The 12,445-nt window shown below is 40.3% G+C and overlaps 1 protein-coding gene across 3 annotated transcripts in view; it reads right to left on the bottom strand.

Annotated features, from left to right (window-relative positions):
- Positions 1–12,445, bottom strand: part of phyhiplb (phytanoyl-CoA 2-hydroxylase interacting protein-like b) — a 17,467-nt gene extending 5,022 nt beyond the window's left edge. The window contains exons 1-2 of one of the 3 annotated variants that reach the window (XM_078931956.1): positions 12,337–12,445; positions 1,318–1,514 (exon numbers count right to left, since the gene is read on the bottom strand). In XM_078931956.1, the coding sequence (XP_078788082.1) occupies positions 1,318–1,482 (165 nt within the window). In that variant the 5' untranslated portion in view covers positions 1,483–1,514; positions 12,337–12,445. Of the gene's footprint in view, positions 1–1,317; positions 1,515–9,481; positions 10,083–10,213; positions 10,319–12,336 lie in introns of those variants that run through there. The other 2 variants (XM_023963467.2, XM_023963465.2) reach the window with 2 other exon arrangements.

The following is a 12,445-nucleotide window of genomic DNA, read 5'->3' as shown; positions in this document are numbered from 1 at the left end:
CACAAGAAAAAACAGTGATAGGGAAAAAAAACATACACTCATGGCTTTCCTGAGCACGGACATCAGGATTCTTTTTAGTTTAAGACATTCTGCAAAATCCCAATAACAATTCCCCATCCTGACATGCATCTGTGGGCCCTAAAACAGCTCATTGATTGAAACAAAATCCATGTCTAACAACAGAATCCGTCTGCTGTAAAAACATGGAAACAGGGGAAAAGGCTCGACTCCAGTGTGTGAAAGAACTGAAAAACAAGATGCAAAGCAGGAAGCTGATGAAGCAAGATAACCAAAACAGATCTAAAAGAACAGCCTCCATGCTGATGCAATTATTCTGAAGCAGATAGATGACAATGTGAGAGCCAGTAGCCTATCAGACCTCAAGGTAATACAGTTTTCGACAAAAGCACACTGAAATTATTCATGGGCCACACTTTAAAGGCATAGTTCTTTTTAATTTATAACTTTGACTTTATTTTGCTTTTTTTTATATAGTTTTGGTAACAGAGTTTATAAAATCAGGACTCATCAGGACTCAAAATGCTTCACAGATCAGTACTGTACTGATCTGCACATTTATTTAGTCTCACACTGTGGATTTTGCACACAAAAAAAGTGCATGATTCTTAATGCATGAATGCTTTCAGGTTACGTCTAAAATATGATCAAAGTTGCACACATTAATATGACACATGCATAAAAAGATAAAGGCATCTTGACCTTAAAACCAGAGTAAATTTACCATTTTTCGACTCAGTTAACTAAACAGCAGTGTATCATTTCTATTTTTATTTAATTAATTTCAAGAAGATTTAATCATCCCTTTTTTAAATAAGGCATTCATAATTTCACAATTCTTTAAATAAAAAATAAAAAAGAGAATAACTGACATGGTAAAAAAATGAGCATGCAATAATTGTAGCAGTTTAACTTGATGACTGTGCAAAAAGATTTCTTTGAATGAGCGTTTTATATCCCCAGTGTTCTAAATCCAAAACAAAAAAGCTTCAAACATATTGCTTTGTCTAAATCAGACGCCAAGGATCCACAAACTAAATTTGTTTTGTGTCAGATGTTGACCTAATAAAGTCTGTTTTGAATTGTTGTTGCTCTGCTTTTCATATTCTTTAACTGGTTAAACAGTTGCATGACTAATAGCTGCATCATAAATTGCTAAATTTACTGGCACACGCTGCTTGCAAAAGGCCACATTTGCAAATTGAAGCACGCTTTATACAGCAGGTGCACAAAACACGCCGTTTGCTGAGTCATAGGAGCCTTGTCTTTTCGTGGTGTTTACCTGTCTGGAGTATTTACCTTGTGTTTGAACTTGTTAGAGTTCTTGTTCTCCTTCTTGTTCAGGTCAATGAAGTAGTGTGTGATGCGCTCCTTGGTGCGAGCCTCCATGTCCCAGCAGATCTTGAAGGAGTCGCAGGTGATGTTGCTGATCTTGATGTTCTGAGGAACGGGAAGCTCTTCCATTTCTGAAATGCTGCCGTCCTGTGATTTGTTTCCTGTCAAACAGAAATGATAACCTTACAGCTAAATGAATTGATGAGATTCACATAGTGCATGTCAAACTTGCCACATAAATCTTACTAGAAGAATTGTGACAGAAACCAAATGAAGCCGACACGCGCGTTGGCATCTAAGTGCTCTAAACCTGATAGAATTTAGTCGTAGTTATAATAATCAGACAACACTTTCAGCTTTACAGACTCTATATACCTCATGCCTGTGTCACTGGCTTACTAAACAAGTTGCCATGGAAACACATCAGTCCGTCCTACACTCATACAAATTTCTGCTTTCCAGAACAAGCATGCCATGAAATATTTCTAATCCTTGCATCCCGTCTCTGCAGAGACTGCTCTGTTTCATTGGCCAACGCAGTCCGGCACCAGTGGCCCGGCCGGTTGTACTGTATTTGTCAAATCTGATACTGATGCTTCTCATGAAGGAAGTTTGACTTAATCTGACATTTCTCCCAGCTGCATATAGTAAAACCCCCAAAGGGCTACAATTCAAAGTGCACACAGAGGCCAGTGAAAGTGTGTCAAAACACAGCTGAATGGGAGCTTTGTCGATTTAGGGATGAATATGGACCTTACGTCACAAAGTGAAACTCCCACTTGGCATGGCAACAATGCGTTTTCTGTGCATGCTTGGTCGTTAAACATAAGAGTGAGTAAAATTCAAGAATGCAGTATTTTGGGGAGTAATGCTCAACATGACCGAGCTCTAAAGTGTGGTGATAATAGGAGGAGCAGCGGAGCATAGAAAATCCATCTCTGTTCATCCACAGGGAGATGGAGAGATGAAAGAATAATCTCTTAATTGACTGTGTGGACCCTAAAGTCTCACCTCCACATTACACTTCCAAAGTGGAAAGCTTGATTTTTGGGAGATCATAAACCAACAGCTGGTGGCTGCTACTAATCTATACTAGTTGCACCAAAATATATATATATATAAATTACTATATATTTTTTTTCCTGATCGTGACTTAAAGTAAAACTATTGGATGAAAATGTTCTATATTGTTTTTAACTTCCAAGGATAACTTTTAAAGTACTTATAAATAGTGGCTGTTTTGAAAACAAAGACTTCCAACTTTGCGTTTCTTGTTATGAAAGAAATGTATAGCTCGGATGGAGTCTAGTGTGAGAACCCAACATTATAGTCAGCGCATTTAAACAAATAACTTACTGTCTACACTTAAGGCACTTGCCCTAAATGAGATTTTATTTGCAAGGAGGCAAAAGGGATTTCTGAGTCTGACAAAAGATGCAAGCAATTAAATCCCTCAGCTTGTCTGCATTACGCTTGGCTGTCAGACCTCAACAGACACTCCAACGCCTCCCTGCACCAATTTAAGAAAACAACCCATCCTGCTGGTGGTCTGTATTTAAAGCGTGAGGAAACTTGAACCCCACTGAGTTGACTTACTCAGAGCAGATTCAGGAAAAAAAAAAAAGTGCTCCACCAAGCCAGAACAGTCCAGACAGGAATGTCAGGGTGGTCAAGTCCCAGCTGAGGCACCGTGCTGCTGACCTTTAACAAAAACAGACATAGGCTGTGTTCCACCCCGACATCCGCCTGGCAAAAATGTTATTTACCCGCAGAGGACAAACACTTTCAAGGATTTAAAGTGAAAAATCCTCTTTTAAAAAGTCCTCTTAACTTCAGACTAACAACAGAACACAACTTCAATATTCACCCGATTTGTAAACATAGCTTTTTTTGCGCCTAAAGCCAATTTATTTCTATCTTTTCTATGAAGTGTTACCATCAACACTGATGTTTTCCTTGCAAACTAAAGCCCCATGCAGGCATTTGCATCCTGCATATCCACTTGGCTGACTCATCTCCTGTTTACTCTGATGCTCTCCTAATTAACTAGTAAATAACGCTATTCTGTCAAGACTGTGAACCTCTGTAAATGCATTTAGATACCTTCTGAAAAACTAAAGGGCTTTTGACTTTCTAGAGGCAACACGACAACACTCATTTTGTATGCCAAAAGACAATCCCCACTCATTTGCATTGTCAAATTAAGAAAAGAAAACTCTTAAAAAGGTGCATCTGAAAAGGTTTGTGCATTAGCAGGCAGGCCTGCTTGTCGAGATGTGAAGCTAAATCCTCTGGGAAGCTGAGAGCAGGATGAAAGAGGAGGGGAGTGAGAGCCAAGCAGGAGGAAGGTCAGGAGCTGAGGGAGCGGGAAAACCTTTCACAGTCTCTTACGGGACAAATTAACCCAATCCCTGGCTAAAATTAATGTGCCAGCTCTGCAGGCGGAGTGTGTTTACTGCTAAACTACCTGGATCGCCTACCCCCAAAGAAAGTGAACCTAACCACTTTTGGCCTTTTGTTCCTCAGAATAAGACACAAGAGAGGCAAGAGCTCTGAAAACATCAATAAAAATCTCATTAAAATGCATATGAATTCCAATGTATGTTCATGATAAGATCTGTTCCAAGTGCAATGGGCTGTAAAGGGAACATCAGCTATTCTTTTCAGACGGAGGAGATAGTTTCCTTAGAGGTGACTATGCAAATATTTTGCTCAAGTATAGTTTTACTTCATTAAAATTATTTCTCAAGTAAAAGCCTAGAGGGTTATTCAAAATAATTACTTGAGTAAGAAAGGATATGATTAGCAGTAGATTTAGAGCCTAAAACTTATTTGTCAAATAAAATTCTGTATTTTCAGATTTAAAAAAATGAAGAATCAACTGAAAAAAATAACCAACAACTCCTTGTTTGCATTGTTGATAGGAACAACGATGCTTTCCTTGACGGGCAGAATAAAATTGATAGGCTAAGTTTAGGATTTTTTAATGACATTTTCAGCTTGAGTTGGCCCATAACAAAAGCTAATGTCTTATTTTTAAACATTAGTTTTTATTTATTAAAGACACCATCCGATGGAAATTGTGGTTTTGGTGTTTTTAACATGTTCTTACAGCATTTTTTCAGACAAAGCAGGACATATTTAGTATTTTTTTATTCAAACTGTTGGGAATCAGGAGCAGACAAAAAAAGAAATGTGTAATTGTTATGTATAAAATTCGCTGGATGAGCCAAAAGCTCCCTGCTCCGTTCTGTCGTGATGCTTGCAGATGACAAGATTTACTGGTCTGAGCTGGCATTTGGCTCAAAACTGTTTGGCTGGATAGCCCCAACATTACTCATCTTTTTTGTTGCACCGGTAATGTTAGGTTGGGGTTGTGAGGATCAGTAAGCTTGCAGGAGAGAGTGTGTAAGCAGAGAGCTCTCAGTAATAAGTAGGAGAAGGGGGGACAGGGTTGCTCTCCGCCAATGGTCCCGCCCACAACTCAGAGTTACATTTTCTAATGAACCACTGTTGCTCTGCTGATACGTTGATACGATGTTCTAGAAAACAAGTTTATCGGTTGTGGCAAAGAACGTTATAACCATTATTAAAAGACCACTGGAAATGCTTTGAAAACAGATCAAAAGATGGTCACATATTTTGACTCCCAAAGAATAGTAACCCTTCCATGTTCTAACAAACATTGATAACAAGACATTTTGTATCTGTATCTAAGATTAAAAAAAAATTGTGTTGCAGGTGCACTGAAGCAGTCATAGCTGTACAGTCAAAGCTGAAAGTTGGATAAACTTCTTTGCAGAAATGTTGATACTAGGAAACTTTATTTGGACATTTTGATGTCTCAATATAAGCATTTCTATGCATCCCTGAAATAAAAAGTATCAAATGTTTTAAAAAAAAAAAAGGCAACCAGACACATGATAGATTAGCAAGAGTATTTAAAAGCATGAAATTTACTGAAGTAACAGTAAACGGTGGTGCAGACAACCTGCTGTTACAAGACACTCAATCGTATCTACACAGTTTAGATAATGCTTAAGTGTTTTATCTGTGGTTGGTGTGTCTTTCACAAATGAAAGGAGCTTCAGGTTCAGGTGTCTTGCTTTCAAAAGTCAAACTTCCAAGATCTGATGACACGTGCTAATGTGGAAAAGGACCTGACTGGCAGTAGCTGCGCACTAAACAGTGTATGCATGAGCAGCAAAGCAGACTTAACCAAGCCGAGAAGCTTGCAGAGCTCTGAAAATCGCACCTTTGTCTCCTGTGAATACACAGGCTAATCTGAAGCTGCCCATGCTGGCAGCAAGAGGAGCTGCCAAGGGAAAACATCTTTTTCTCATTGTGAGATAAGCAAAAGCCCACTCACCAGGGTTTCAACGTGCCTTCTACCTTTTAGAAACCTTAAACTAAAATCATAAAAATGTCTCTCGGGATATGAGGCAGAGGCGAAGCTCATGGGGGAAAAAAACTGTTTTTCCACAATCATGCAAAAACAGAATGACTCAATATTCTTCATTTGCATGGATTGTTATTTTCTAGATAACAGACTGTTGTGTTTCTTTATTTTAAAAAGTATTAACAAGGAAATGACAAAGACCTTGACAGTACACTTCAAACTTGCAAGTCATGACAACATAATCCTTGGGCACAGCTGCTCACATTGAACAGAAATGGCCAGGTTACTCAGACGGCAGCTTTCATGCCACAGAACAGCTGTAGCCTGATTTCAGATAGAACTGTCCGTCTGTCGACACTTGCTCCGTTAATTGTGCTGTTAATGAGTTTGAAGGTCTGTTCCACATGTCATCACCGTGCATGTTGGATGACATAAACACAAAACACATTTATGCAACAGTTGAACCAAGACTGTAAATCTGTGGCATGAATCACCAGCTGAGATAATCTGTTTGTACTGGCTGTGATTAAATGCAACTTCTTTCTCTGCTTTGACTCAGTTTAGAGCCATTTCTTTTGCAAACAGACTCCTCGTTTAAATTTGTACTCATATCTTTTTGTCAACAAAGCAATGCAGAAACCAGCGGAGGGGGGGTGGGGGTGTATTTAAACTCTGTAATTAATCTGTGGATCTTTAGCCATTTAAATCACAAAACACAACTTCAGCTATTATTGTTATTTCAGGTATTTTAACAGACTGAAACAGCAAAAGTGAGACTCCAAAATGAAAAGTGAGAAGAAGAAATTAAAAGATCAATTTGGCATTTTCAGATTGACTTTGAAGTTAATTAAGGTAGAATATATGCTTTCAGACAAAAAACACTGATGGAGCTTTATTAAATTTGAACAAAGTCTATGAAAGTTTGAGATATGAGTTTTTTTGAAGACCCACTCAGATGACAACAGTGCTTTGGGTGTTTTAAACATGTTTTTGTGGCATTTTTCTGGTAATGGAGGACATATATTAAGAAATTTCAGCTCAAAATTACACATCTGAGTATATATTGTTTAATAAAATATCTCTTAATCGGGAAGAGACAAAAAAAAAACGCCTATTGAAAAAGAGCTTATTTAGGACGAACAAAATAGAGCTCCCTGCTCTGAGCTCTCAATAATGGGGAGGGGAAGGGGGGCGGAGTTACTCTGCACCAACAGTCTCACCCAGAATTCAGAGGTGAATTTATAATGTACTACTTCCAAACTATGTACTAGAGAACAACACAAGTCTTTTATTTTTATTTTGGCCAACAACTGCATAATCATAATACAAAGACCACTGTGAATGATTTTGCCATAGATACGAAGATGATCAGAGTCAGTCTTCAAGCTTTTACAATGTATAGAAATATAAGAACTCAGGTTTGAGAGAAGACACATTTGAAAAATAAAAGAAATCAAAGTTTTTGCTTGAATTATAATTCAGGATATTATGGCTTTTGATTAAAATTCTACTGCAAGTATGAAGGCTTAAATATTTTTCAAAAAACACTGCCAGACCAATAGGGTCTCTGCCATTTCACACAGAGCATTTTCAAAGAAAAGACTGCAGACTCACTGCTTGGCTGCCTAAATGACAGCCATCCATCATAGCAAATTAATTTTGTCAGCGGCCACTGCACAAAGGCCATGCGAGGCACCGGGTGTGCATTTCATTACTCCCTTCAAAAATACATTATCTGAGGATATGAAATCAAAACGGTCGTCAGATTAAGTCCCTCTAGGAGGCTGGTGAAAAACACAGTCCAGCATAACATCATGGCAGCTCATGGATCCATCAACCATACATAAAAACATTAAAAAAAATCCTCTGTGATGGTTTCCCCTTAAGTTTTCAACAACGTCCTCCAAACCCACAATACTGCACATACCCACATGCCTTATAGCCCCTGAAGCAAAAGCCCCCTCTGACACAGAAAACACACAACTTGTTGTTTCTTTTGTGCATTGAAATGCTTGAGCAGCGCTGTCAATGTGTATGTGTTTGTGTGGGAGAGCTTTTTGCCCACAGACAGAAGGCCTCTTCAACCTGCATGCATCCATTTGCTGGGTCAGCACTGGAAATTAAATATTAATGGAATTGGAAGATAAATTTGGAAAGCTCCTTGAAACTGAAATGAATGTGGCCTGGATCAACCAGATGTGACAGTGCTGTTTTTTTCACCGCAATAAAGTTAAAAGTGGGTGATTTAGATTTTTGCTCAATGTGTTAGTGACAATGAAAAGCATGTTGTCCTGAGTATGGGTGCTGAATACCAATTTAAAACAAAGGGGAAACTCCAAAAGAGAAAAGAAAAATATAGTCTTGCTACTACAAATCACCACTCACCTTTTCTGATTATTCTTAGAATCTCTTATGCATTTTTTAAAAGAAAAACGAAAAAAATCTGCAGCTTGATGACTCCAAATGACCTTATACACTTGGTAAAAGCTTCCTATATTCCTCATTGTGGTTTTTTATCCACAGTAGTAAATATATTCAAAAGTCTATAAAAGCAATTCCATTGTTTTTGGAAAAACACAAGTATGTGGGTGCTTCAAGGACACAAAAAGAATGTATGAGGTAACCTATCTTACAAAAACAGATAAGAGTGTTGAGTTATGAGTGGGTTAAAGTGAAAGGGCTCAGCGTACATTAAAACAGAAGCCTTGGAATGATGCAAAAGTAACACCAAGTAGAAATAAATGTATCCGGTTGTACATTGACAGATGAGAAAGGAAAAGTGACACAATGAGTGCACTGATCCTTGAATAAAGACCCCTCTGGTACCATGACCGGCAATCCAAACACAAAGCTGAGGGAAATATTCGGATATAGGAAAACCTGACTAAATTGAATGGAAACTCTCTGATTTATTGTCAAATTAGCATAATTGAGAGGCTGCGTGACCACGCCTCTTGTCTCAGGTGTGGAATCACTGGCGTGTAATTGCGTTGATGGGATCAGCTTGATGAGCTGCGGATTGCTTGCACCCCTCTTCTGCTGCAGCTATAGGTTCCCTTCAACCGTGCACATGACAGTTAAGACAAATGGATGGGTGGATGGATGCGCGCAGCCCCGTGCGCACACATGGGCGCAGCCATGCTTCAGCTTTTCCTTCTCTCTCCACCATGACTTGCTTTTTCTATTCACATCTTTAAGCCTGAGATGAGGGATGCGCTTGTTCTTATTTAACTTGATCAATGCATGGTATCATATTTGTTGTAATCAGATAACTTCTGAGGCGGGGTGAAGCCGGCCACAGACAATAAGGACGCAGCTGAAAGACTTGATGAATATTTAATGTAGGAGTTTTTGAAGTTGCAGAACGCAAAGATAAGCGAATTTGCCATTCAAAGTGAAATAATGAAAGAAAACAAGCAAAATGATAAAACAGAGGAAGTCAAAGGCGGATGCCCGCCGGCCTCTGTCCACGCCTGTGGTGCTGAAATCCAGACGCTTGTCTTGTGCGCGTTCTGACAGTAGGAGATCCATTGACCTTAAGCAATGACTTTCCTTTAATGTGTTGCCACTGTAAATACACTCGGGTATTCCATGCACGTATCATCCAGCCACGCAGCCCGGGGAGACATCAGGCCCTTATCCGCCTCCAACAACAAGCACAATGCAACTGTTCCGCAGCGGCCGCGCGTATCCAGATAGAACCGAACGCAAACGAAAACCTTCAATCACCATCTCGCAACTGTATGGCGTCCAAGCTCAGGTCCTTGATCATCCCCTCGCATGGACTTAGTGGACTGGTGATGTTGTGCGCCAAACCTGGTACCTCCATCACTGCGGGAGTCTGCACAATGCTGGCGGTTGAAATCGTTAAATGGACACGCGCAGCTGCAGGGAGGGGAAAGGGAGTGCGCGTCCGTCCAGTCGGTCTGCTGCTGCTCCGTCTGCTCACAGCTCTCCGCTCTGCCTCCTCCTGGGTGGCGCGGCGTCGTGGCGTGTCACAGGAATCGTCACGGGCTCGGCAAGTTGCAACATGGGGCAAGGCGGTCTCTGCAGACACGCGCGCGTGCGCCTACAGCGCTTAGTTAGTGGTTCCCACGCGCTCTGAACGCGTTTCGCACGGCGCTTCTAGAGCCACAAGTGCGCACGCGTGTGTGCGTGTCCTATTCAAGGCTGCCGGGACAGTTGAATGCGAATAGTAGAGCGGATTACCGCGGAAGCAGCCCTCAAACTCAGTGTGCTCTTATGTAACCAGATTAGCTCAGTGTTCCCCTCTTCGCTTTAGAATTCAGTGCAAAACGCTCAGCTCTTTGCCGCTTCCACGTCATCCCACCGAGGCTAATAGATGTCCTTATTTGGTCAGGCTGAGCCTTCTCCTGCAGGAGCGCAGGTGCAGGTGGTCTGTAATGAGCAGAGGGACCCCCTTATGGGTTGCTGCGAGACATAATGAGTGAACGCTCTTACCTCAGGTCTGGGTAATTCTTCTTGCGCCAAAGATGCACACAAGATGGGAAACGCTACCTATTTAGGACTGTTATAGTGAATTGCTGCTGTGTATCTCCCTTACACGTCCCCACCCTGCTTATCAGTGGCCTACAGGATGAGGGCTGGAACATGCGAAGGGTCAAGTTCCCTCTCATTTTGTAGCTAAACAAGGCCTCAAGCACCTTTAATAACAGCAGATGATTATGATGGAATCACTGTTTTCCATACATCACACTCTCTCTTTGTCTGTGTCAGAGGTGCCCTTATAGGAAAGGTAGCAGAGGGTTTTTCACTATCCTCTCTGCAGATGCCACTTTGAGAGAAAACACTGTGCACACCATTGGAGAACCTGCTGCATAAGGAGTCCCTCTGACACAGCAATAATCCTCTCCCAAAACAGGAGAAACCAAGTCAGCCAGTTTATAGGTCATTCTGAATTTTTGTTTTTGTGTTTCATCCAGAAAGTCCACAGTAAATCCACTGGAAAGCTTTATTCATCCAGCTTGGAGGATTAAAAAGATGGGTTATAGCAAAAAAAAAAAAGAAAAAGAATTAAATTCCTGTTAAGCTCATAATCACTGTGGCATTCAAAAGCAGCTTCCCTGCAGTTGGTTAGTCCACGCCGGCTTTACACAGGGCATTGGTTCACATTTTTCTGCCTGGGAAATTAAACTCTTCAGAAGGTCATGTGACAAAAGTCTGTTACTAATCCTACCCTTTTTAAGATGCTGCTTTAAATCATCAGAGCTAAAGAAATCAAAGCAAAAATGGAAACAGTGTTCCTAATTATGATTATGCCATTTTAGTCAAAAACAAAAAAAAAGCCTGTCAAATTTTATAGAACATTGTTTCTTGCAGAGCAAAAGAATGTCATTAGAAATTTATCTCCGTGTTGTGGGGAACTGTTGGTGTGGAGCACCCCTTCCGCATCGCATTGCTAAGAACTCTGTTTATATGCTCTCCCGCGAGCTTACCCAACCATAACATTACCGCTACAACAAACATAGCGAGCAATATTGGAGCAATCCAGTACAGTTTTGAGCCAGATACCATGGAAAACCAAGACGTGCAAGTGATGCAACACAATGGAGTGGAGCAGGGAGCTTGAAGCACACCGAATGTATTTTCGATGCCACAAATAAACTCTTTTTCAAAGGGCTTTTTTCATCAGCTTCTGATTCACAAGGATTTGAATAAAGAAATACTCAGAAATGCAATTATGAGCTTAAATTTCTGTAACCCTTGTGCTATCCTAGGCACTTTAATGTTGGGAGTTGGTTCATCTAGACCCACTAGACATTGCGCTGAACCTTTTTTCTTCAATGATTTGTGATCTTCACTGGTGTCCATGGATTACATGAAATCTTTCAACCTTTGTCATGGTAGGGAGAACACGTCAATGTAAGGATGGGGTCATCTAAGATAACACAAGGGTTAAATATGTCCTTCATAATCAGAAAAAACTGCTACAAGAACATGTTAAAAACAATAAAAACACAATTGTCATTAAAGTGGATCTTTAACATATGTGTATATTTTTGATGCTGATAGAATTTTTTTAAATTTTTATTTAACTTTCATTTAACCAGGATTAAAAAAAAAACAAAAACAAAAATTTCATAAAGATTGTCTCTTTTGCAAGAGTGTCCTGGCCAAGAGGCAGCAGCACAACAATAACACACATTTCTCATTTACACTCGCACTCAATCAACATAAAAAAGGCAGCCATAAATAAAGCATTTGCAGCGTGATAGCTTTGTCCCACGTTCATTCAAAAGTAATTTTAAAGACTCCAGAGAAACCAACTCTTTCTCTTTCTGGAGTTCATTCCAAAACTATATTATATTTGCAAGTATATTCTGTTTGCAAGTATTTCAAAGCACCTACGCAGAGATTAAAACATAAACAAACACAAGTAGAGCGCAACTAATGCGCCAAATATCAAAGACTGCATTAGCGTGAATGCATTCATCTATTTCTACCTGATACCCTGTCTCCACCCTCCCTCCCTTCCCCCTCATTATCCCCATGCCTGCTGTGCATCTCTGGTAGCAGGAGGAGGTGGAGGATGACCGATTCTGGAAGAGCCGCTCTCATCCTACCTTTCTGCTTTCCCTTTCTCCACCCACTCGTACCCCCTCAAGCAGGAGTCATTCCGTGTTTGTCTCAAAGTTCTCAGCAGAGCTGCTGGAGGATGAAGGGGGGAGTGAC

This window comes from Oryzias latipes, chromosome 15, assembly GCF_053564925.1.
Source record: "Oryzias latipes strain Hd-rR chromosome 15, Olatipes_Hd-rR_3.1".
Lineage (NCBI taxonomy): Eukaryota > Metazoa > Chordata > Actinopteri > Beloniformes > Adrianichthyidae > Oryzias > Oryzias latipes.
The sequence above is the reverse complement of the archived record's forward strand: the minus strand, read 5'-3'. Positions and strand labels throughout refer to the sequence as shown.